Raw genomic sequence first — 27757 nt, 5'->3', positions numbered from 1 at the left:
GTGGTACAAAAACAATGAATACTGTTATGCTGAAAATAAATTAAAAAAAAATGATTATAGAAAAAAAAAAAAGAAACATTCATATGCTGTTGACTCTCCAATATGTCTTCTTCCCTGTCCAACTGCTTACTTAATACTTACTTGTCCTTGTCTAATACATATCTTAAACCTACCATAATCAAATTAAAACTCTGGATTTTGATACTCTCTACCACTCTCAACTCTATTCCTTTGCCACTCTTCCTTTATCAGCCTTTTCTATAAAATGGATCTCTCTTAGATGATTATGTTGGTCTCCTAAATGCTTTCTCTATATTCATTTTGCCTTTTTAAAAAATTTATTTATTTAAGAAATGTCTATACCCACCGTGGGTTTGAACTCATGACCCTGAGATTAAGAGTTGCATGCTCTTCTGAGTCAGCATGTGCCCACATTTGTGCCATTCTATATGCAGCACTTAGGTCCTAAAATACATATAAATTAGATCATGCCAATCCTGTGCTTGAAGTCATTCCCATGATTTTGTATTACCATAGCTTTCGAGTTCCTATGTGATCCTTCCCACATATGTCCAACCTCATACGACAATATCATGCTCTCCAATAATACTCTAAGCTTCAGTCACACTATCTCTGTTATTTTTGGATATTTCCATTACATTCAAACCTCAGGAACTTTATACTTGCCCTCTTTGCCTTAAAGAAATCTTTTTGTGTTTTCTGCGAAGTTAAGTCCCTGTTCTAGCACTTCTCACTAACCCATTACCTAATTGTTTTTAGCAATAGTTTTCACTGTTAGAAATTATATTTTTTATTTGTTTCACCAGAATGTAAGCTTTAAGAGAACAAGAACCTTGTCTACTACTTTGCTTTGTTTTCAATGCCTAGTATAGAGTAGGTACTCAGTAAATATTCATGGAAGGAGTTGAGTGTCAACTTGTAGAAGGCCCAGGAAACTGAGGGGGAGTTGAGCAATGAGGGGAGCGAGAATACAAATAATACTATACAAACTTGCATTTTAAGGGATAACGAATAGGTCAGTTTGCTTACAAGTATGGAGGAGTAATAATTAAATTGGAAAGGTTAATTCGGGCCTAATATTAAAGTACTTTGAAATCAGACTGGTATGTCTGAACTTCGTATTGTCGTTAATAATGAACTTTAGAAACATTGAGCAGTAGAGTAATTGATTGAGTAGGTAATTTGTAGTAGATTATTCTGAACAATGATTAAAATGAAGACTGTTCAGAGATGGCTAGACCATGAAGTAATCTATAGTGGCTTGCCCACAGGGTGATAAAGCCCTGAACCAGGGTTGCTAATGGTTGGAAAGGAAAGTAGGAAGCACTATGGAGATAGTGATGGAATGGAGTGACAGGAAGGGAATAAGAGATGACAGCAGAGTATTAAAATAGAAGAAATGTTACCTTGACAAAAATAAGAAGTCTATATTTTGGAGGAAGATAGTGTAGTTTTAGAGACTATCCAGGTTAAATTGAGGTACAAATGTCTGGCGGGTATTTGGAAAAATTGAATTTGGTGCTTGGGTGGAAAGATTATGATTAGACACTTAGGTCTGAGAATTTGTTGGTTCCATGATTGTGACATACTGGGCATGGGGTGGTAAGAGCTGATCATAAAGGACTGAAGCTTTGAATATGCAGTTTAGGGGATGGAGAAGGAAATGAATCACTAAAGATAATAGACATGACAACTATACTAATATATTAGGTGCTCTGTATAGAATCCCCAGTTAGTAGATCACTGTGTGAACATAATAATTAAATTGAATAAATGTATGTCAGATTTTTCTTCTTGACATGTAATGGCAGAAGCTCTTGGGTCTGGAAAATAGTCTGAAATAATGCATGGCAAGTGGGAAAGTTTTTGGTCTGTTAGCTTTAAAGAGCATTCAGACTCCATAGTATGCATCATTGTTTTAATATTTAAAATTATCATTGAGTAAAAATGATATACTGGGTCTTTATATTGTTTTTGTCATGTCATTGTGTGTTATACATTTGTTTTCTTATTTAAAAACTTGCCATTAGGAGATTCTGTACATTATGTTAAAGTACTTTAACCGTATCTAGAGTAAGAAAGTATATCTCCAGCTCTTATGAAATTTAACTTTTTTGAAACACATATAAAGTATTCTAATGTGTCCTCCCACTTTGTGTTGCACTGGATGTTTTATATTATGTTGAGAACTAACAGAATTTGCAGTTGATGTTGTTGTGTGTTGTTGAGGAAGCCTTCCTCTATATATGTAAGTTTTCTCTTACTATGTCATCATAACCTTTTTATCCTTAAACTTAAATATTTTTATATAGTTCTTCATTTTATTTTATTATTTGAGCTTTTTATTTTGAAATTCAGATTGCAAAAAGCTGCAAAAATAGTACAGAGATTCTAGTACTCTACTCAGAATTCCCAAATGGAAATATTCTGCCATGTTTGCTTTAGCATTCATTCATTCTCTCTCTTTTTCTATATGTACACATATTTTTTGTATCTGTACTGTTTGAAACTAAATTGCAGATATGATGTGCCTTTTCTTCTAAATACTTAAATGTGTGTTTCCCAAAATAGAGGGACATTTCTTGTACCGCTACTGTAGAGGTATTGTAAATTAGGAAGTTGATATTAATAGTATGACTGACTTAATTTTTATCAGTTGTTTAGCTAATACCCTTTATAGGAAAAGAAAAATTCTTTTTTCTGGTCTAGGGTCCAGTCCAGGATCATGGGTTGTTATCTCTCACTAGTCTCTTCTAATCTGGAATAGTTCCTCAGCTTTCTTTGTTTTTAATGACTTTGGCATCTTTGAAGAGTACAGGCCAGTTATTTGTATAATGTCTGTCAATTTGGAGTCATGGATACTTTTGACCATTATTTTTTTCTGGCCTTATCCTATGAGGAAATTTTACTTTAATGAAAAGCTAAATGGGTATATTTCTAAGAGTGGATATACTTACCCCTTTTTTTGTTCTTAAATCTGCAGAATGTCTGGTACTTACATCTGGTTTTTCATTAAATCTTTCTTCCTTTTTACCTTTTAGAAACACCAAAGTCTTGTACTAAGTCTTCTAAAAATTCCACTCCAGTTCCTTCGAAGCAGTCAGCCAGATGGCAAGTTGCAAAAGAACTTTATCAGACTGAAAGTAATTATGTAAATATATTGGCCACAATTATTCAGGTAAAAGTTTGGTTGCAAAATGATCCATGTTGTAACTAAAAAAAAAAATCTAAGAGATAATATTTCTTTTTTTTTTTTTTTTAAAGAATTTATTTATTTATTTGACAGAGAGAGATCACAAGCAGGCAGAGAGGCAGGGGGGGGGGGGGGGGAAGCAGGCTCCCTGCCTAGCAGAGAGCCCGATGCGGCACTTAATCCCAGGACCCTGAGATCATGACCTGAGCCGAAGGCAGAGGCTTAACCCACTGAGCCACCCAGGCGCCCAGAGATAATATTTCTTATAAGAAAATTATATAAGCATAGAATTTGTACGTAGGTAATAAAAATGAAAATATATGACAAAAAACTGCTATTAGGGAAATGCCATACTACAATAGTAGCTTTTATTCATACAGAAATAACACCTTTTTCTATAGTGACTAAAAAGAGAAGGATCCTCTGTAGATGATCTAGAGGAGACCAAGTTTTATTTGATACAGAACTTCACAAGTTCCCTGTCATGATACTGCATTTATTTATATTTATACATAGATATGGTAGGTAACGTTTCCTGAAAGTGTGCATTCTAGGAGTCGTTGCTTTATTTACTGCTGTAAATATGTGAAAAGCAATAGCAATGAAGCATAACAATATGGATGTAATTATTTTGGTGATCCTTTCATGTATCAAGTTTCTTAGAATATGCAGTGGTTAGTCATAAATGTTAACTCATTGCAAATCATTAAAATGTACTGTGAAGTTATTGCCAAAGAAGAAGAATTCTAATGGATCCTTATAGGATGCGATTGAAGAAGATACTAAGAATAAACTGAAATTCAAGGTTCTGAAAGACAATATTAGTATATTATTTTGGCATCTGCAGAGAGAATAGATTGTTTTAGGTTATAAAGCAGATTGTCAGGAAAATAAAGTTGATACCATCAAGCTTGTCTTTGAATAGAAAAATAATAGGGAATTTCTGATTGGGGTTAATTTTTAATGGACCTCTATTTGAATTCTTAATATAACTCATTAGTGTTCAGTATAATAGCCTTTAGTTGCTTGTGCTGTTGATAAAGTGCATGGATAAGAAATGGAAAGACTTCTTTCTTGGTATTCATGGAGAGGTTATTCTTCACAGTTAATTTGTTTAGCTGTAGTCACGGGTTTATGAGGCCCTCTGCTGTATTGAACTTTACTTGTTTTAAGTCAGCTTTGCTCTTCTCCCTCAAGGGAAATCTTTCTAGATGAGTTAAGTTTTTATAGTCAGCCAAAATGTAGTCAAGTAGCAGAAAATCCCCTTGGCATATACTGTTCATGTACTTTGGTAGCATTTATTACCCGGAACTGTAAATCCTTTCAGGCCATGGTAAATGCACTGGGGGGGGGGGGGGGGTCAGAATTTAATTTTTATATTAATTAAATTCACTAAAATGCCTTAAAAAAAAAAAAGCCCTTGAATTATTAGACTGTAGATAGTCTCATACCACTATGCTTACTATAAACTGTTTATAGTTATATACTGTTTGTATAGTTATATACTGTTTATAATGTATTTTCCTTTTATCTTTAGCTTTTTTGTTTTTTTACTTCATCTCCTCCTTCCCTTTGTGCTATTGGCGTTCATTTTACTTGACATATATTAAGATCCCGACAATACATTATTATTTTTAGTTTGAATAGTCAATTGACTTTTTAAAATTTTACTTTTTAAATTATCATACAGTGAAACTGACTTTCTTTGTACAGTTCTATGAATTTTAACACATGAAAAAATTTGTATAGCCTCTACCACAGTCAGAATACAGAACATTTCTATCCGCCCCCCACCCCAAACTCCTGGTACTTCCTTTTCCTTTATAAGTCACACCCTTTCCTCATGGTAACTCCTGGTGACCACTGATTTCTTCTTTATCACTATAATTTTGTCTTTCTAAAAAAAATTTTTGTATTTTTTGAGAATGTCCTGTGAATGGGATTGCAGTTAATATAACTATTGGACTAGTGTTTTTTAGCCTTTGAGGTTCTTCTAACTTGTCTGTGTGAATAGTTTGATCCTTTTTATTGTTGAATAGTATAAGACTGTATGGATGTACCACATTTTTATTTGGTGACTCCTTAAAGAACATTTGGGTTGTTTTTGGTTTGGATGATTATAAAAAGAGCTGTTAACAACATTTATGTATAGGTTTTATGTGAACATAAATTTTCATTGCTCTTGAGTAAACACCTGGAAGTGGAATTGTTTAATCATATGGTAAGTAATGTTTAACATTATAAGAAACTGTCATACCCTTTTCCAGAGGGGTTACGATTTTGCATTTCTACCATCCATGTGTGGGAGTTCCAGTTGCTCACATCCCAACCAGTTTCGATATTATCAGTACTTTTTGTTTTAGCCACACAGATAAGTATGTAATGGTATCTTATTATGGCCTTAATTTTCATTTCTGTAATGATTGACGATGTTGAACATCTCTTCTCTGTATCTTTTTTTGATAAAATAACTGCTTAAGATTTTGCCCATTTTTAATTGAGTTGTTTCCTTCCTGAGTTTTGAGAATTCTTTATATATTTTGCATACTAGTCCTTTGTCAGATATGTGATTTGCAGATATCTTTTCCTAGTCTCTAGGATGTCTTTTTTTTTTTTTTTTTTTTAAAGATTTTGTTTATTTGTTTTACAGAGAGGGAGACAGTGAGAGAGGTAATACAAACAGGGGGAGTGGGGGAGGGAGAAGCAGGCTTCCTGCTGAGCAGGGAACTTGACTTGGGGCTCCATCCCAGGGCCCTGGGATCATGACCTGAGCCGAAGCCAGATGCTCAACAACTGAGCCACCCAGGCACCCCCTTATCATGTCTTTTTATTCTGGGTTGAAAACTTTTAAATTTTGATGAAGTCTAATTATTATTTTTTTTCTTTTATAGTTCATGCATTTGATTTTTTTATCTAAAAGTTCTTACCTAAGCCCAAATTACAAGATTTTCTCTTATGTTTTCTTGTAAATGTTTCATAGTTTTAGGTTTTTTGCTTAGGTCTATGATCCATTTTTTTTTTTTTTTAAGATTTTATTTATTTATTTGACAGAGATCACAAGTAGGCAGAGAGGCAGGCAGAGAGAGATGGGGAAGAAGGCTCCCTGCTGAGCAGAGAACCCGATTCGGGGCTCGATCCCAGGACCCTGGGATCATGACCTGAGCTGAAGGCAGAGGCTTTAACCCACTGAGCCACCCAGGCGCCTCCTATGATCCGTTTTTAGTTTATTTTTTTGCCTAGGGCAAATGGTGTTTTAGTACCATTTGTTGAATGATAAGCCTTCCACCATTGTATCTGTCAAATATTACTTGGTCATCTGTGTGTGTGTTGGTTTGTGGATGTTTTTCTATTCTATATTAATCTTATATATTTTTCCATTCACCAATATCACAGTCATGAATACTGAAACTTTATACAAAGATGTTCCTTTGCCTTTACATATAAATTTTTAGAATTAGGTTTTCTTTATCTACAAAAAGTCCTGGAATTTTGATTGACATCAGGTTAGATCAATAAGTCAAATTGGGGAAGAATGGACATTTCTTGCCGTGTTGAATCTTTCGGTCCATGTCCTTATTTATTTAGGTCTTTGGTTTCTTTCATCAACTTCCTGTAACTTTCAGCATGATGTATGTATTTTATTATATTTATACTAATTTTAGTTCTTTATTGTAAGTGAACTGCTTTTTGAATTTTGGTTTTCATTTGTACATTACTAGTATATAGGAATGTGATCTGTGTGTTGAGAGAGGGAGTGAGAACATGCATATCTGAATGCTGAGCTGTGACCTTGCTAAGCTCACTTATTAGTTATAGGTTTTTTCCTTTTTTTTTTTAAGATTGATACAAGCACCAATATAGACATTAACAGGTCTTCTGGTTTGAAATCCAGTCTTTTTTCTATTTATAAACCAGGTGTCTACACTACTATGTCAAGACATTTAGTACTTATATTAAGTGCATGTCTGGAAAAAACTGATTGCTTATTGTCTTCCTTAGTAACTTGAATAGAAAGTACAAATTACTCTTGGGGCCCCCGGGTGGCTCAGTGAGTTAAAGCCTCTGCCTTCGGCTCAGGTCATGATCTCAGGGTCCTGGGATCGAGCCCCATATCGGGCTCTCTACTCAGTAGGGAGCCTGCTTCCTCCTCGCTCTCTGCCTGCCTCTCTCTGTCAAATAAAAAAATAAAATCTTTTCAAATAAATAAAATCTTTTTTAAAAAAAACCAAATTACTCTTGTTTTCTAACAATTTAAATGATTTGTAGAACTGTGTGATAAACTTTTATTAGATTCTAACAGCATTTTATTAAAGGAATGTGTATACACACAGAGATATATAAATAAATAGGATAAAATAGAAAATGTTATAAGAAAAAAGTTCTCAAATTTAAGAAGTATTGTTTTAATTGGTTCTTTCTTTTCCATTAACATCTCCCTTTTTAACATTTTTTTTAAAGATTTTATCTGTTTATTTGTGAGAGAAAGCACAAGCCAGGGGTGAGGAGTGGTGAGTAGAAGGGAGGAGAGGCAGAGGGAGAAGCAGACTCCCTGCTGAGAAGAGAGACTGATGTAGAGCTCCATCCCAGGACCCTGGGATCATGACCTGAGCCAAAGGGAGACATTTAACCAACTGAGCCACCCTGGCACCTCTTAATATCTCCTCTCTTATCACTATCTATATGATTGCTCTTTTTTTCCTTTTCCTACAATCTATCTAAACTAGTCTTTTTTTTTTTTTTTTTTTTTTTAAATCTTCTAGTTATTTCAAGTACCTTTGGAAGAGGAAGGACAACGTGGTGGGCCTATCCTTGCACCAGAAGAGATTAAGACTATTTTTGGTAGTATCCCTGATATCTTTGACGTGCACATGAAGATAAAGGTAAATTTTATATGTTAGGTTGGTAAGTAATTCTTTTTGGATTGTGTTTATATAATTTCTCGAGTACTGTTGATTGGCCAAATGAGGTTTATACCTAAAACTTCTTATTCTCTTATTTATTCCTTTCAATCGTTTATGTCCCTCTGCTCCAGTGCCTTATTAATATTTGTTGTTTGCCTGCTTTTTGATTCTTTTTTTAATTCTGAAAATAAGGGATTAAACCTTCTTAAGTCTTTTTTTAGAGAAAAGAGACATGTGGTTGCTAGTGCTTATTTTCTTATTTTTCTACTGTTCCTCTCAGTTTGTATGTTTTGTTTTGCTTTGGGATGTTTGAAAAACTGTGAAGCTGGAAAGACTTAGAGACCATTTTGTTTGTTTCTCTATATTTGGTCAAATAAATACAAAAACCACATAAGACAGTGCTATCTTTTTAATGATTTTTTTTCCTGTGATGAAGTGTTCGTGATTTATAGCTATCAGTCTCTCATAGTTAAGTAATTTGGGAGCAAGTTTAGCTGAACTCTTAAAAGTAGTTAAACTTTATTTCCTCTTATTTTTCCTAAAAGGTGCTTGAGCAAAATTGATCCGTTTTCTCCTCAGGACACCTTATATTAATGTTTAGTCCATATTCCATAAAAAGATCAATCTGAATTATAGAATCCCCCTTTGGGCTCCTTGCTGGGCGGGAAGCCTCTTCTCCCTCTACCTGCTGCTCCCCCTGCTTGTGCTCTCTCTCTCTGACAAACAAATAAAAAATCTAAAAAAAAGGAAAGAAAAGAAAATACCCATAATCTCATCACCCAAATTTGAAAGGTTTTTCTGTATTTTCTTGTTTTTTTTTTATACATAGCAGTTTTTTTCCCTTCTTTTAAATGTAGCTAGCCACCAAGTACTGCCACAGCTATTTGAGTAGTACCAAGAAGTTGGTATTATTGTCTCTGTTTTATAGATGTAAAACTGCTACACATGGAAATTAAATAATATTTCCAAAGTCAAGTCATCTAATAAATGCTGCATTCAGGGTTTGAACACTTGTTTATCTGATTTCAAAGACTGTTTTCTTTTCTTAAACCCTAATGCTATCTTGCTTTTTTTTTTTTTTTTTTGAGATATAATTGGTATAGCATTGTGTTAGTTTTAGTATATGACATAATGGTTTGATATGTGTATATATTGTGAAGTGATCACCACAATAAATTTAGTTAGCATCTATCACCACACATAGTTACAAATTCTTTTTTCTTTGTGATGAGAACTTTTAAGATCTACTTTCATAGTAACTTCCAAACATGTAACAGTATTATTAGCCATTGTTATGCTGTATGTTACATCCCCAGGTCTGTCTTACCTTATAACTAGAAATTTGTATTTTCTGACCACCTTTGCCCATTTTGCCTCCCCCTCGCCCCCCATCCTGGCTCTAGCAACCACCAATATGTTCTCTGTATCTATGAGTTTGGTTTTATTTATTTCTTTAGTTAGTTTGGGTTTTTTTAGATTCCACATATAATTGAGATCATACAATGTTTGTCTTTCTCTTACTTAATTCACTTAGTATAATGCCCTCAAGGTTCATCCTTGTTGCAGATGGCAGGATTTTCTTTTTTATGGTTGAGTAATATTCAGTTTTATATACACATACATTTTCTTTACCCATTCATCTGTTGATGGATGCTAGATTGTTTCATGTCTTGGCTATTAATGGTATATTGCAACTTGATCATGCTGTAGGTATACTCTTTTAGTGTGTAAAGGATTAAACTGTGTAAATGTGTCCTAAATTGGTAAAGTTTTTCATATTGTTAATACAGAATTCCTGAGAAGCACTGGTGTGTATGTATTTTATGGTATCACATAGAGATTACAGATGTAGACTGTGGAATGAGGCATATTTGGTCATGAAGTCAGGTAGTGAAGTGCTTCAGTTTTCTTATCTGTAGAATGGGGATAGTAAGTGTCTGAGTTGGGGGTTGTGGAATTTTTTTTATTTTTTACATATTTAGAAGACACTAAGCATAGTGCTTGATATTTAACTGAGCATTCAATAAATAACAATAGCAATTCATATTAATAATCTAAATTCAGAAGCTGAGTAAACTAATGTTCAGACATTTTGTAAAGGATTAAAACAAGTTTTGCTCACTGTGTTTACAACCACTGTGTCTGGCACTTAGATTTCTGTCAGTAAATGTTTGCTGAATGGTGGTCATGCTGGTTTTACATGTCCAGATCAGACTGGAAGTCTGTGTTTCCTTATCTAGATAGCACATGAACAACTTGGCCTCATTCTTAATTTGACTCCAAAGTACTACACTGATGACACTTAGTTTAAGATGAGAGTTTTTGAGGTTGTTATCAACATCTCTCTTTTCCTATTTGTGAATACTTCCTTTTCAGAATTTATCAACATTCATCCTTGATGTACAAATGCCTGCTTTTGTGTGGAACTATGATGAAACAAAAGAGAAGGGGGAGGGATTGGATAGAGTACTTTTTCTTTATATGTTTATCCTTTGTTAATTTAATGTAAGTCTCAAAGTATCCTGGTGCTTGTTTCAGGAACAGGTGTGTATTGGGAAGTCTGCTAATTTGGTTTATTGTGTGGTGAGCTAGGTAAAAGAGAAATCCATCTTAAATATAAGTAGATAATAACAAAACAAAAAAAATATTTAAAAAAGTAGATAATAACAGTACAAAAGAAATCTTAACAAAGATGAAAAGAAGTAAGCTCAGCTCTTTTAGTCCCATCTGTTTAGTTTCTCCTCTTCCAGCAGGTTGTTGGAGCCTGCTCTATGTCTTAGAACTATGGAGTTCTTTCTTAATGGCTAGGAGGTAAACCTGGGAGAATCCTATGGAGAATTCCTGATGTGTTATGGGCAAGGAGAATGAGATGTACCCCAGTGTCTGTGCTAAATTGGGAGAAGCATTTTCAGACAGAAACATTGTAAGAAATGGTGGCACTATGAATATTATCCTTAGGGACCTACCTGCCTGTCTTGACTCCCATTTCTAATGGAGAGGACCTGTTGTGTAGATCAAGTGGAATAATGGAATCTGGAGCTAGATTACTTGAGTTTGAACTGGTTCACAACTATGTGATTTGAGTCAAATTGCTTGATCTCTCTAAGCCTTAATTTCTTTATTACATAGTTTCTGAGGTAACCATTCATGAAGGCAGAAATGCTGAATCAACAAACATTAGGAATTCAAGGTTCATCAGAAATAGATTATTTTTCAGAGTGCCTAGAGATTATATTGCTTTCTGATAGCAATGTTCTTACAAAAGTATATACACCCTTCTTACAGTTTTTTACACTTTATTTTTTTAAGATTTTATTATTTGAGAGAGAGCTTGAGCAGCGGGAGGGACAGAGGGAGAGGGGCACGCAGACCCCACTCTGAGCAGGGCATCCAGCGCAGGGCTCAATCCCAAGACACTGAGATCATAACTGAAGCCGAAGGCAGATGCTTAACTGACTGAACCATCCAGGGACCCCAGTTTTTTACTCTTCAGAAAAGGACCACTAGTTTAGATTGCCAGACCTGTAAGTTTTTTTCTCTTTTGTATCACAGTTTTCTGAATTTTCTGTGTACTTTATATTAAATACATACGTAAATATAGTTAATAACAGCTTAGCACTACAATCTGTTAAGGATTTTTTTTTTAAGATTTTATTTTTAAGTAATCTCTACACCCAATGTGGTGCTTAAACTTCAGCCCTGAGATCAAGAGTCGTATGTTCTACCAAAAGAGAAACAAAAGAGAGAGGAAGTTTGTAAATAAGACTATGCTTCGGTCAATATAATGTAGTAGATTCTGACACTGACTAACTAGTTTTAAATTCTGGCTCTAGGGTTTGTTCTGTGGCCTTGGGCAAGTTATTTAACCTCTCAGTGTCTCAATTTCCTGTTCTGAAAAATAAGGATGATAATAATTTCTATCTAAAAGGATTAAATTAATACTAAGTACTTAGAAGAATTCTGCGGGGTGCTTTCTTTTGTTTCTTCCAAATGCAATTTTAAATGGTTAAATCTTAGTTCTTGATTTTTGGGCTGTTATGGTATTATTGCTTTGAGTTTACTCTTCTGCTATCAGAAGTATTTTTTTCCCCCTTTTTAAAACTTTTCTGAATCTGCTAGTATCATTATTGAGGAACTTTTGTTAATGTGGGTTTTATTTATTGGTATTAACTGTATTTGAAATTAAAATGGAAAATTTAAAAATATTTTTCGAGATGCTTCAAATTTTTTAACTTTATTGAGGTATATTTTATATGTCTTTAAATTCACCTATTTCAAATATACTATTCAATGATTTAATGACTTTACTAAGTGATGCAACTAATCTGATCTGATTTCTGTCTCTATGAATGTGCCTTTTCTGGACATTTCATACAAATACAAATATACAGTATATTGTATGTCTGACTTCTTTCATGTAGCATATTTTTAAATTTCCTGTATGATGTAGCATGTTAGTAGTTCCTGTGCATGGACAGATAATATTCTATTACATAGCTCTGCCACATTTCTTTATCCTGTCACCAGTTGACAGAAATTTAGGGTTTTCCCAGTTTTTGGCTTTTACAAATAATGCCGCTATGAACGTTGTATGTAGATATTTGTGTGAGCATGTTTTCATTTCTTTTCAGTAGATACTTGGGAAGAGAATTGTTGGGTCATATTGGTAGTCTTATATTTAAAACTTTTCAGAAACTGCCAAACTTTTACATCATTTTACATTCTCATCAGTAATGTATGAGCTTCAAATGTCTCCATGGTCTTGCCAATACTTTTATCGTTTTTTTTTTTTAAGCCATTTTTAGGATGTGATGTGGTCTGTTTTTTGGTTTTTTGGCTTGTATAAGATTTTATTTTTAGGTAATCTCTACACCCAACGTAGATTTCAAGCTTACAACCCTGAGATCAAGAGTTGCACGCTCCATTGACTGAGCCAGCCAGCTGCCCCTCATTGTGGCTTTGATATTCATTTCCTTAATAATTAATGATGTTGGGGTGCTGGGTGGCTCAGTGGGTTAAAGCCTCTGCCTTCGGCTTGGGTCATGATCCCAGGGTCCTGGCATTGAGCCCCACGTAGGGCTCTCTGCTCAGTGGGGAGCCTGCTTCCCCCTCTCTCTCTCTGCCTGCCTTTTCAAAGAAAAAAAAATTAATGATGTTACGCATCTTTTCACGTGCTTTTTCTTTTTTTTTTTTTTTTTAAAATTTTTTTTTTTTTTTTTCAGAGAGAGAGATAACAAGTAGGCAGAGAGGCGGGAGGAGAGAGAGGGGGAAGCAGACTCCCCACCAAGCGGAGAGCCGGATGTGGGGCTCGATCCCAGGACCCTGGGATCATGACCTGAGCTGAAGGCAGAGGATTTAACCCACTGAGCCACCCAGGTGCCCCGCTTTTTGTCATTTTTGTATTTGGTGAAATGTGTGTTTAGTTCTGTTGCTGATTTTTTGATTGGGGTGTTCGTCATCTTATTGACTTGCTAATGTTCTCTATAAATGCTTGATATGAGTCCTTTATCAGCTATGTGTTTTGTACATACTTTGTCTCAGTCTATTGTTTGTTTTTTTCATTTTTTTAATGGTGTCTTTTGAAATACAAAAGTTTTTAATTTTGATGAAGTCCAGTTTATCCATTTTTTCTTTTATTTACTTTACTTTTGCTTTCATATCTAAGAAATTTTGCCTAACTTAAGGTTTTAAAGATTATGTTTTCTTCTAGAAGTTGTATTGTTTTAGCTCTATAGTTAGGTCTGTAATCCATTTTGAATTAATTTTTGGGTAAAGTGAGGGTTCATCTTTTTGCATGTGGATATCCAATCCAATTTAAAAATTAATACATTTAAAGTAATAATAACTCATTATGTGGGTAGCATAAGTAACATAATCTTTATGGAGAATAATTTCCAAAGCAGAAATAGTGAGAAGAGTGATGGTGTTTTACATTTTTTCTGTCTGGTTTAAGAGAAGACAGCTTCTCATATCAACTTCTGAATTCCGTCACTTGCAGTATCCCAAATCATGTAGACTCTAGGAAACTTTGTTGTATAATTTGAGAGAATTAGAGTGGAAAAGTCAAATAGAACTTTAGTATTGTAATGAAAATAGTTTTAATCTCATGAATCCCACTAAAAGGATGTCCTGAGGGGCCTGTTGTTGACACTTGGAGAACTTTTGGTTATAAGAGCTTATTGATTAATTTCTACTTTAAAGTCACTTTCAGAATTTCAGTTAGGAAATGTGTCATTTCTTGGCATCTCATTTTATCTTCTGATTTGTGTTTTATTATACTATAATGGTTTTACATGTCTTCTAATTTCTTATAAATATTTCATTTTTTAGGATGACGATAGAAAAGTTTTATAGATCAGGAATTAACGAACTATGGTTGATGGACCAAATCCAGTCAGTTTTGGATTTTGGTGTTTTGCTTGTTTTGGTAAAGAAAGTTTTATTGAAACACAGCCACATTCAGTTACTTATGGATTGTCTATGTCTGCTTCCACAGAACAAGGGCAGAGTACTTGTAACAGAAACCATGTGGCCTGCAAGGCCTAACATATTTACCATCTGGCCCTTTAAGTAAAATTTGCTGACCTGTTAGAGATTATAGTTTCAAATGGCTGATGTAAAATAAGATGCTTCAGCAGCAAGATCAAAAGTAGTTTTCTATAATTAATAGCGGCAATCAACTTTATAGTTAATAGAAAAAGATGTTCAGCTGTCATATCAATTTGGAAAGTTAGGCTTAGTCTTATTGACGTGACACTATATTTTCTTAATATTTTTCAAGGCTATTTTCCTTCTAGTCAAAAAGTTAATTCCTTGTTGAGGAGAAAGAATGTGTTATATTAATTGTTTTGCACATCAAAGTAAGATATTTTGTAAGGTGCTTCTTTCAAATATTTCAAAAATACTGAAAGATGTTTAAGGGACTGTCAAATGCAAGCTTAAATGTTTCACTTTGTGCTCTTATAGGATGATCTTGAAGACCTTATTGTTAATTGGGATGAGAGCAAAAGCATTGGTGACATCTTTCTTAAATATGTAAGTATTTTATTTCTCTTTTAGGATTTCAGGTTAAAGCATCATCTCAAGTACTCACAGGGAATGACAGTTACTTGTTTAAATGTGAGAGCTTTCAACTTTGACGTTGTTGTTTGTGAAATATATTGGAAGTGTTCCTGTCTTCTGAAACATAATTGCTATATATAAGTTGACACTTTCTTGATACCCTAAGGTCATTGTTAGGGACACTAATTGTCATACTGTGCTATAATCTCTTATTATATATGACTTTATTTGTCCATCATAGAATTAAAAATTTTTTTTCTATAATTGAGGTTTTTTTTCTTTATAGTTGATACCTTTTTTGCTGTCATTATTTCTCTGCCTAACAGCTTCTAATGAACTGCTTTTTCTCTACTAGGGTAGGAGCCACATAACTTAATTTTATCAAATAAAGTATATTCATTTTGAAAGAGATGCTGTGAATAAGGTTTATAAGTATCTTTCAGTTTCTTTGAATATAATTTAGAAGTTTCAGTTCCTTGAGTTCTGGTGCATATACTTTTCTGAAACCTCCTCCTAACTTCCATCCTTACCATATAGTCTTATATGTTTTTTTTCTGGTTGACTGAGAATTCCAAATATGCAGATTATTGTTACATATCTTTTTCTTTTCTTTCCTTTCCTTTCCTTTCCTTTTCTCTTTTCTTTCTCTCTCTCTCTTTCCTTCCTTCCTTCCTTTCTTTCTTGTTTCAGAGCTAGAATTTAGTGATTCATCAAATTGTATAGAGCATCCAGTGCTCATTATTTCAAGTATCCTCCTTAATGCGCATCACACAGTTACCCCATTCCCTCCAGCAACCCTCAGTTTGTTTCCTAGAGTTAAGAATCTCTTATGGTTTGCCTCCCTCTCTGTTTTCATCTCATTTTTTCTTCCCTTCCCCTATGTTAATCTGTTTTGTTTCTTAAATTCCACATGTGATTGAAATCATTTGGTGTCTTTCCCCAACTGACTTCTTTTACTTAGCATAATACCATACTCTGGTTTTACCTATGTTGTTGCAGATGGCAAGACTTCATTCTTTTTGATGGTTGAGTAATATTTCAGAGAGAGTGTGCGTGCATGCATGCATACACATTTCTTTATCCGTTCATCTGTCAGTAGACAACTGGGCTCTTTCCATATTTTGGATAATGTTTTGCATATCTTTTTGATACCTTTTAGTCTCCTCAATTAGCCAAGACATTTTTCCTTTTTTTGTTGTTGAGTTTTGGGGTAATATAATTGATCTTTGAAATGGTAGTTTGAAAATAAAACTGGGGCACCTGGGTGGCTCAGTGGGTTAAGCCTCTGCCTTCGGCTCAAGTCATGATCTCAGGGTCCTGGGATCGAGCCCTGCAGGGAGCCTGCCTCTCCCTTTATCTCTGCTTGCCTCTCTGCCTACTTGTGATCTCTCTCTCTCTCTCTCTGTCAAATGGATGAACAAAATCTTAAAAAAAAAAAAAAAATGGTGGTTTGGATTCATCAATAAATAACATGTTCTTGGGTACTAATTACTATATTCTGAACTTACAGAAGTTTTTAAACTTTGTCATGTTTCTGTCAATGCAATAAGAATTAGTATTCTTTCTGAATCTTTGCTTTTCAAGTTTTAGGCTATATGTACCAGTTGATGCGTTTTGGTTAGCAATTAACTCATTAATGAGAAATTTGTAAAATTTCTATATTTAACTTGAGAAGAAACTTACTTTAAATTTTTCTTTTTCATCCAGTATGTCAGATTTTGACTATTTATTATTTGGCTTTAAATTTCATTATCTAAGGGTAACATATATAACAAATTAATGTGTTTTTTCTTCTTCCTAGTCGAAAGATTTGGTAAAAACCTACCCTCCCTTTGTAAACTTCTTTGAAATGAGCAAGGAAACAATTATTAAATGTGAAAAACAGAAACCAAGATTTCATGCTTTTCTGAAGGTAATGTGTGTTTCTTTAAAAAAAAAAAAAAAGTCTGAGAATAATTTCTGAAGGAGTTCATTTAAATTATGCTTTTAGTAAAAATCTATCCATATAAGAACATCTTAAATGTTTAACCTGTTAACTTCAGCCAGACCTGAAGGGGGGGCAGTGATAATAGTCTTCCGAAGATTTAGATAGCAGAAGCTGCGAGGGAGCTGAGTGAGTGAAAATGTTATTTGTAACTACTCAGATTTTTTTAAAGTTATACATGTTTTAGTTCTCAGACATTTGTTGGTGTGATTTGGTTTTGCCTTTAAGGATTTTTTTTTCTTTACCAGTGCTTTATTTTGTTTACTCAGTGGTATCTGCATACTTAATACCTCAAAAACTTTTTTCTCGTGAATGGTGTAGACTCAAGAGAAACTTAAGATGGAATTTATAGGAGTGTGCAGAGAAACTCACTTTGTGTTTAAGATCTTAATCCTTGAGTGGCCAGGAGGTCATTTCAGGTCCTGGAAGATTATTCCACCACAGTAATCTTCCAGAGAACAACTGCTACCTCATCTCTTCTATTAGTTCTTTTCAGGACCCTTGTGGTAAGGTATAACCTAATAAATGTAAGGTGTTTGATGTTTGCAGGAAAACTTTTTTATTGTTAAATTAATTCCTTTCAGATAAACCAAGCTAAACCAGAATGTGGACGGCAAAGCCTTGTTGAACTTCTCATTCGACCGGTACAGAGGTTACCCAGTGTTGCGTTACTTTTAAATGGTACTTGTCAGATCTGTTTTCAGATTACTTTGGATGTTTTTTATGAATTGTTTTGCTCTAAAAATTTTGAAATTCTTTTTATTTTCGTAGTTTTCTTAAATTTCAGCATTAAAGTTTATGTCTTATGTAGAAAATACCTTTATGGATAATCTTAAAATCACAGATACTATAATAATTCAGTCTCCTAAAATGCTTTATTTATTACCATATCAACTACATTGACTATTATTTTTTCAGGTTTTGTTTTTCTATGGAAAACCTTACATTTCATGGTGTGTCATTAATGGAAAATCAGTTTATATCCATGTAAACAAAATTCACCCACAAAATCACAAGATGAGAGATGACTCATGTCTCAATCTGAATCTTTATAAAGTCTGTGTACTTGGTCTATATACTTTGTTTCTTCAATTGTACCGGACTCCTGAAGCCTGCATCCATTTATTCTAGAGCTTAAAGAGAGTTAATTTTGGTGTTTTTTTTTTTTTTAAGATTTTATTTATTTATTTGACAGAGTTCACAAGTAGGCAGAGAGGCAGGTAGAGAGAGAGAGGAGGAAGCAGGCTCCCCATGGAGCAGAGAGTCTGATGTGGGGCTTGATCCCAGGACTCTGAGATCATGACCTGAGCCGGAGGTAGAGGCTTTAACCCACTGAGCCACCCAGGCGCCCCAATTTTGTTTTTTTGCAGTTAATTTTTATGAGTAAATTTTGCCTGTAGCAAAAGAAAAGCATATGTGTATACCTTTAAGTTTAGCTGATTAAAGTAGTGAATATTTTTAGGACAGGATCAATTTTTATATATTTAAAATTAAGTATGAAAACTAAATTACAAATAGGAGTAAGTCTGTAATAAAGTATTTTGATCCCCAGTCCTTAAGCACATTATTATGGATAGCAGCAAATAAGGAGGCTAATTTTATGACTGTTTAATCTATTTTTCTCTTTAAATATTTTGGGTAATATATGAATTGTTATAATTTAAAAATTTTTGGTTTTTTTGTTTGCATTTTTGTTCCTTTTAAGGTCCTCTAATGTAGATTAGAATAGCTAGTTTATAAGATGATTTCCCCCATCTTTAAAAGCTGTCCTTTTTTTTTAGATTATAAGGAGACTAGATGAACAAAGTAGTGTGATTTAACTCTGTAAAGCATTTTTTTTTTTTATTTACTTGTCTTCATTATTTTTTCATTAAGTACATGTAGAAATCCATCAAATAGTTTCTAAGCCTTTCTCCTATCATTCGAATTTCAGAGATCAGGTCGGCATGGTGCTAGGAAACCATCAGATGGAACATAGCATAGGGAACTTAACCTGGATAAGAGTCAAAGATTCAGCATGTGATAAACCTCTAAGTTACACAAAACCTTCTTTCTAGGTTACCAAATGCTCTCTGTGATGGAGCCATGGGCCCCAACATGAAATATAACATATAATGACTTCTCAGCTAATTTGAGGATTGTGTGTTTTCATTCAGCACTATGGAGAGAGCTTGAAAAATGCTTTACAGAGTTAAATCACACTATTTTGTTCATCTAGTCTCCTTATAATCTAAAAAAAAAAGGACAGCTTGAAGAACCTAGGTGTCCCCAAGTTTTACTAAAAGAGAATTGAGATAACAGTGTAAGAAAAATCTGTACATATTCTAAAAATTTAGTCAACAAAATTGTGGAACCTTAACAATTGTGCAAGAAGAGAACTCCCAAGAGAGCATGGCATAAAACTTTTGAAGTGAAGCTTAGGTAATATCTTTAAAAATTAATCAGCCTATATAAAAATAGACACCATTTTATTTATTTTTTAAAGATTTATTTATTTGAGTGAGAGAAAGATAGAGAGAGACATGAGCAGGCGGAAGGGCAGAGGAAGAGGGATAAGCAGACAGGTCCCTGCTGAGCTTCCCGACAATGGGCTCTGTCTCAAGGTCCCAGGACCCTGAGATCATGACTGGAACCAAAGTCAGACACTTAACCAATTGAGCCACCCCGGAACTCTAAGATGTACAGTATTTTGAAGTCTTACATAAAAAACTACGATTTTTTTTTTACTACTATTTTTCTAATCTTGGGAAAAAAAAACATTTTATATAACAGATCTTAAGAAGCATACAGCTGAAGAAAATCCTGACAAAAGCACTCTAGAAAAAGCTATTGGATCACTAAAGGAAGTAATGACGTAAGTGCATTATTTCAATTTCTTATTGTTTCCTAGATTAAAATGGAATTGTAGAATAGTTAGAATCATAAATGGAGAGAAAAATATTAATAGCAAATTTTTATAAAGTAATGTCTGAATTATTTTTCTAATAGTATGATTATACATTAAAATGATGAGAGAAGTATTGTGAGAATACATTGATTAACCAAAAACATTTATTTCTTAAGGTATTAAACTATTATGTATAGAAAGAAACAATGATTTAGAAATTTGGTAATATTATAAACGTACTTCTGGACATGTTCTTTATATACCTCCAGTCATAGCATGTTCTTGTCTTCATTTAAACTACTCAAATGTAACTAGGAAGTTGACTGTGGTGAAATAAAAAAAAAAGGTTTATAATACTTCTTTCATTTTTACTTTTGACTTTTTGTTTCTTACCTTGAATTTAATGGAGTATGAATTGATAGGGTTGGTTGGAGATGTATTAAAGGTATAAACCCTGTAGAATTGACTTGGGTGATTGATTGTTAAACTTAGGCTAATTACTATAGGTCTAACTTGGAGACATAGCTCTAATCAGAAATGATCTTTTTTTAAAATGTAAATTCAATTAATTAACATATAGTCTATTATTAGTTTCAGAGGTAGAGTTAATTGATTCATCAGTCTTATATAATACCCAGTACTCATTACATCACATGCCCTCCTTAATGCCCATCACCCTCACCCCCATCCCCTCCAGCAACCGTCAGTTTGTTTCCTATGACTAAGAGTCTCTTATGGTTTGTTTTCCCCTCTAATTTCATCTTGTTTTATTTTTCCTATCCCTTCCCTCCCTATGCTCTGTTTTATTTCTTAAATTCCGCATATGAGTGAAATCAAATGATAATTATCTTTCTCTGATTGACTTATTTCCCTTAGCATAATAGCAGAATACCCTCTAGTTCCATCCATGTCATTGCAAATGGCAAGATTTCTTTCTTTTTTTTTTTTTGATAGCTAATATTCCATTGTGTGTGTGTGCATGTATGTGTGCACACATATATATACCACATCTTAGGGGTCATGAGTTCAAGCCTTATGTTGGGTGTAGAGATTATTTAAAAATAAATAAGCAAATAAACTTAAAGAAAAAAAAATGATCTTTATTTCTTATATTTTACATTTTGATTTTTTTTTTAAGATTTTATTTATTTGAGAACAAGAGAGCGAGTGAGAGAGTACCAGCAGGGGGAGGGATAGAGGGAGAGGGAGAAGCAGGTTCCGCACTGAGCAGTGAGCCTGATGTGGGACTCTCATGCCAGGATCATGACCTGAGCCAAAGGCAGATGCTTAACCGACTGAGCCACCCAGGCACCGCAGAAATTATCTTTCCTGATTATTATAATCAGAAAAAACTGTTGCTATTAATTGTTTTGCCTCAAGGAGGGTGAGGGCACTTCTACTCTTTGGACTTTGTCATCAACATGTTTAATAGATAGAAGTCATTTCCTTAAATGACTTCTCAGATTTCTTGAGGTGCTTCTGTATGAAACAGTTTCTTAAAATACTTGAAAAGGAGCTCTTAGAGACTTTGCTAGCTCTAGAGGGAGGGTCCACCAGTAGAATAATGCTCAAATTAACGAATAATAGCTTCTGTTTTTGCCGAAAGGATTACAGGTGTTTTGTTTTTTGCTTATGTTTATATTTTATATGTCAGCCAGCCAGCCTTCATGCTTTTGCTTTGTTATTTTGACGGTAGGAGAATAGTTTTTTCCAGCACTTCATGGTTTAACATACTCTGCACATAATTTACCTTGATCCTTTCAACAAACTATGAAGTAGACAGTCAGTGGTAACTTGTCCTCACAAAAGAGAGTACTGAAAGGTTATTATTTGCCCAATCTACCTGTTTGGTGTGTAGAGTACTTTACCAGTATTATTTTGATGGCAGCTTATAGTATTTGGTATTTATGTATGATATGTTCTATAAACAAAGATTATAGATTACCTAAGTAGGGAATAGTCATTTGACCTGTTGTCTCCCTTAGAATAGTATCTATTGGCTGCTTTAGGGATAATGAGCCATACTGATAAGACAGGTGATTAAAGATTTTTTTCTTTTTCAACATTATTTATGCTTTCTGAGAATTTAAGAATCTTTCTAATATATCCCTATCCTGAATGCTGTGCTCATAATAGGTTTTCAATAAGTGTTGAGTTATAGGAGCTGCTATTTTAGTGTTGAATTGTGATGCTGATTTATAAACTTAATACAGTTTCACCACATCTGAGTTCTTGAGACTTTTGAATATTTAGCTTGGGTTTTAAATGCTTATTATGTTTGACTGAAACAACTATAATTTTTCAGGCCAATTAACTAGTCCTTACCATTTAAACAAACAAAATCCTCCTAAGATTAGATTCTTACAACATTAGTTACACTTGTTTAACTTGGTGTTTTTATTTATTTACATATATTTTTAATTTTTATTTATTTTTGAGAGCGAGAACACAAGTCAGGAAAGGGGTAAGGAGCAGAGGGAGAAGCAGACTCACCGCTGAGCAGGGAGGCCGATGCAAACTTGATCCCAGGACCCTGGGATCATGACCTGAGCTGAAGGCAGACAATTAAGCCCCTGAGCCACCCAGATGCCCACACATGCTTAGCTTATACAGATTAATTTGTTATAGATCCGTGCTTTAGTAGCTTTAGTATGTATGTGTTTTTTGTTTTTTATTTTCAAGCTATATTATGCTTCAAATGTAGTTTGATTAATTTTGGTATGTATACACTCCCATGTATACTACTACCATCAAGATAAGGGACAATTTCTGTCACCTCCAAAAGTTTACTCATGCCTAGTCCTGCTCATGCCAGGATAACAACTGGTGTTGTTTTTATCAGTATAATTTGCATTTCCTAGAATTTTGCCTAAATAGAATCAGACCAAAACAAAACAAAACAAAACTAGAATCAGACAGTATATTGTCTTTCGTCAGTCTTTCACTCAGCATGATTATTTTGAGAGTGGTCATTGCTCATATCAGTAGTGCCTTGGTTATTATTGTTTTCCATTGTATGGATGTACCACAACTGATGTATGCTTTTATGTGTTGGTGGACATTTTGATTGTTTCCCCTATCTCTGACTCTTACAAATAAAGCTGGTATGAACATTTGTGAACAGGTCTTTGTATGAATATATGCTTTCCATTCTCTTGGATAAATACCTAGTGGTAGGAATGAGTAGGTCAACTAGTAGGTGTATGTATAACTTAAGAAATTACCGGGCGCCTGGGTGGCTCAGTGGGTTAAGCCTCTGCCTTCAGCTCAGGTCATGATCTCAGGGTCCTGGGATCGAGGCCCGCATCAGGCTCTCTGCTCAGCAGGGAGCCTGCTTCCTCCTCTCTCTCTGCCTGCCTCTCTGCCTATAAATAAATAAAATCTTAAAAAAAAAAAAAAAAAAAAAGAAATTACCAAACTGTTTCCAAAGTAGTTGTACTATTTCACATTCCTACCATCAGTATATGGTGAATTTCAGGGGTTCCATGTCCTTACCAACTCTCAGATGTTAGTTGTTTTAATTTGTGAAATTTCAATAGATGTGTATATCCATTGATATCTCTTTGTAGTTTTGACTTGTGTTTCCTTTAATGACAAATGATGTTGAGCATTTTTTCATGTGATGATTGCCCTGGCCAGAAGCTCCACTGCAATGTTAAACAGAGGTGGTGAGAGTGAACATCCTGTTCTTGCCCTATTACTGATTTTAGGGGTAAAGCATTCAGTTTTTCACTGAATAGCTTTGGGACTTTTATAGATTGCCTTTATTAGATTGAGGAAGTCCTTATTTATTTCTTGTTCGTTGAGTGTTTTTATCCTGAAAGGACATTGGATTTTGTCAAATGCTTTTTCTGTCTTTTTAAGTGATCATGTAGTATTTGCCTTTTATTCTCTTGGTGTGATGTATTACATTTATTGATTTTTGCTTGTTTACTCAAGCTTGTATTTCCTGGGGTAGTATATTTTTTTATGTTGCTGGATTTGGTTTGCTAGTATTTCGTTGAGGGTTTTGGTGTCTATATTCATTTGGGATGTTGGTCTATAATTTTCTAGTGATGTCTTTTGGCTTTGGTATCAGGCTTATACTGGTTTTAGAGACTACTTTGAAAAGTTACCTTCTTTTGGTTTTTGGAAGAACTTGGGAAGAATTGGTACTAATTCTTTAGGTGTTTGGTGGAAATCATCAGTGAAGCCATTTAGGCTTTAAAAATCACTAATTGAAATTATTGTTATGGATCTATTCAGACTTTTAATTTCTTCTTGAGCAAGTTTCTATAGTTTGTGTCTTTGTAGGATTTGTCTATTACAGCTAAGATATCTAATTTGTTGGCGTGTAGTTGTCCATAGTTTTCTCATAATCCCTTTTATTTCTGTAAGGTTGGTAGTGCTGTCCCATCTTTTATTCCTGATTTTAGTAATTTGTGTCTTCTTTTTTTCTTTTTTCTTGGCCAGTCTAGCTAAAGGATTATCAATATTGTCAATCTTTTAAAGAAGTAAATAATTTTGTTCATTTTTCAGTTATTTTTTGTATTCTCTATTTCAGTAATTTCTATTCAATGATTTCTTTCTTTCTTTCTGCTTGCTCTAGATTTACTTTGTTTTTCTCCCCATTGCTCAGAGCGGAGTCTTAAATCAATATAACCTAACGTGTTTAGGTTATTGATTTGAATTTTTTTTTATTATATGTGCATTTATAGCTATAAATGTATAGGTACTGCTTTAGTTGCATGCTGTATGTTTTGTATGTTGTGTTTTTGTCTTCTCCCTAAGGATTTTCTAATTTCCTTATGATTTCTTCTTGACCCATTGGTTATTTAGGAGTGTGCTGTTTAATTCCAGCGTACTTGTGAATTTCCAAATTTCCTTTTATTATTTATAATTTTACTCTGTTGTTGTAGGAGGAGATGCTTTGTGTTATTTCAATCCTTTCAGAATTTTTCAGGCCTATTTTATGGCCTAACCTGGAAAATGGTCCATATACACTTGAGAAGAATGTGTATTTTGTTGTTATTGGGTAGAGTATTTCTATCATTTAGCTTTCGGCCTATTTATATGAAAGTGTGTCTTTTATAGACAGCATTAAATTGGGTTTGCCTTATTTGTCTCCTGTCTCACAGAATTGACTTCCTAGTGTCTTGACACCCCCTCTTCCCTTTCCTTTCCTTTCCTTTCTTTCTTTTTCGAGAGAGAGAGCACCCTGTGCGTGGTGAGGGTGGGGGGTTAGGGGTATGATTGAAGCACAGGGAAAGAGAGAGAGAGAACCCTAAGCAGACTCCACACACAGCATGGAGTGGAGCCAGGCTTGATCTCTGGACCCTGAGATCATGACCTAATCCAAAATCAAGAGTTGGATGCTTAACTGAGCAACCCAGGCGCCCCAACCCTGTTTCTTTATATCTTGATGGTTTTTTAGTTGTTTCAGGAAGAAGTTGTATCCTTTCCTTCTTAATTCATCTTATATGGAAGTAGTAGTCTTAGTTTTTGTTTCAATAAAATAATTAGCATATGACTTAGGAATAACCTACATAAAATCTTAACTGAACTTAGATTTAGAACTTCTATTAACCTAAAGTTTGTATGGGTTTATTGTATTTTAGGAAGTATATCGTGGGTATAATAAAAAAATAATATAAAAGAAGATAGTAAAACAATTTTCTGAAGGATTCTATGGAATTTTTTTAATATAGTTGGCTGCTGTTGGGAAATATCTTAACTGATTCAGTTGTCAAAATTAAGATAGACTCACATGGAAGATCTTTTTTTGTGACATGAGATGTCTTTGTATGCAGTTTTCCTATTTTATTAAGTTTTAAAAGTTGAAGTTTTAAAACTAAACTTATTAATTTTTCAGCCATATTAACGAGGATAAGAGAAAAACAGAAGCCCAAAAGCAAATTTTTGATGTTGTTTATGAAGTAGATGGATGCCCAGTAAGTATTCATTTTTGATGAGTGTCAATTTATTTTTATTATTTAGATTCTGTATTTTAAATATGAACAGAATTTTGGCACCATCTTTTTCTTTTCCTTTTTCCTTTTTTTCTTTTTAAAATTTATTTATTCTGGAAGGTGGGAAAGGGCAGAGGGAGAGGGAGAGAAAGTTATCTGAAGCAGAGTCCTCACTGAGCACAGAGCCCAGCGTGGGGCTTGATCCCTGAGATAATGACCTGAGCCAAAATCAAGACCCAGATGCTTAATCAATTAAGGCACTCAGGTGCCTGGCACCATTTTCTTTTAAATGGTAACTTTAAAAAGATTACTACCAGGTGATCTCTTTTACTAATATTTTCATTCTATACAGGCTAATCTTTTGTCTTCTCACCGAAGCTTAGTCCAGCGAGTTGAAACAATTTCTCTAGGTGAACACCCCTGTGACAGAGGGGAGCAAGTAACTCTCTTTCTCTTCAATGACTGCCTGGAGGTAAATTTGTACTTAATGTAGTATAATAAACTGCTGATTTATGTGACTTGCCTGAATATTTAAAGCCAAGCTTTGATTGAAGTATAATATACAAGTTAAAGTAAAGTTAATGTAATCAGTTTTTTTTTTTTTTCCAAAGATTTTATTTATTTGACAGAGAGAGATCACAAGTAGGCAGAGAGGCAGGCAGAGAGAGAGGGAAGCATGGCCCCTGCCGAGCAGAGAGCCCGATGTGGGGCTCGATCCCAGGACCCTGAGACCATGACCGGAGCTGAAGGCAGAGGCTTTAACCCACTGAGCCACCCAGGTGCCCCTGTAATCAGTTTTTTGAGACCGCTTGTTGGTTTAATACTATTAATAGACTGCTTTTAGAGAAGGCCAATACTAGGAAGTGTGATAAATTTTCATGACTTAAAATACAAGTCAAAATGAAAAATTTAGTTTATTTTCATGCTAATAAATGCTTAGGTTAAGAATTTTAGGAACTTCTTGTTTCTATGTATGTTTGTTCAAGATCCACAAAATAATTTGAAATTTAAGTAGATTTTTCAAGCGAAGAGGGAGCCTATATTTTGTTGATGAGTGGGATAATGTGATTATTTACTACTATGAATTGTGATCCCTGATTTTTGCTTAAAACAGCCCATTTTAGGGTGAGTGGTTGATGTATCAGATGGGGTGCAATGATTTTAATTTTAAAATTCTCCTCTATTCAGGTATTTCCCACATATTAATTATGTGGGCAAATTGAATCATCTTTGTGTGCTTTTCCAACTCTTAATAGTATTTTTAAACAACTAAACAGTCTAATGGAAGATATAAAGATGTGTATTTTCCTTTATCTCAGAAAAAAAAAAAAATACCTGTGTATTTTGAAAACAAATACTAACCAGAAGACTTTTGACATTTCTGTTATTGAGTAACTTGCTGTTGCTTTCACTGCAATGATTTGATGGGTTTCCTTTTTCTTTAAAGTCTGTACCTCTTCCTTTTATGCTTTTCTACTTCTCTAGAAGTGCTGCCCTCTTATGTATATTATTATTTAAAGTATAAAATACAGGGGAATTCTAAAGAACCAACCATGTGCAGTTACAGGTATAATAAAATTTCACCAAAACTTGATTTGTGTTAAATGCAGAGTTTTGTTGTAGTGAGGTTAATAAAAAACGATATTTATATTGGTCAGTAATGTCACAAAAGACAGTGAAAATACTACACATAATTGACCATACCCTGAACTGAAAAAGTCATAAAAAATCATGAGGCAGATAATTTTGAACTACTTGTCA

At 34.0% G+C, this 27757-nt stretch overlaps 1 protein-coding gene across 1 annotated transcript in view; it reads left to right on the top strand.

The window, feature by feature from the left end:
* Positions 1-27757, top strand: part of LOC111149939 (epithelial cell transforming 2) — a 61342-nt gene that overhangs the window by 16165 nt on the left and 17420 nt on the right. The window contains 8 exon segments of the mRNA XM_022507216.1: positions 3063-3199; positions 7975-8094; positions 15082-15150; positions 16979-17089; positions 17746-17842; positions 19934-20015; positions 25900-25978; positions 26349-26468. Coding sequence (XP_022362924.1) covers positions 3063-3199; positions 7975-8094; positions 15082-15150; positions 16979-17089; positions 17746-17842; positions 19934-20015; positions 25900-25978; positions 26349-26468 — 815 coding nt within the window.

Source organism: Enhydra lutris, unplaced genomic scaffold (genome assembly GCF_002288905.1).
Source record: "Enhydra lutris kenyoni isolate GAN:26980312 unplaced genomic scaffold, ASM228890v2 scaffoldscaffold2, whole genome shotgun sequence".
Classification (NCBI taxonomy): domain Eukaryota; kingdom Metazoa; phylum Chordata; class Mammalia; order Carnivora; family Mustelidae; genus Enhydra; species Enhydra lutris.
The sequence above is the reverse complement of the archived record's forward strand: the minus strand, read 5'-3'. Positions and strand labels throughout refer to the sequence as shown.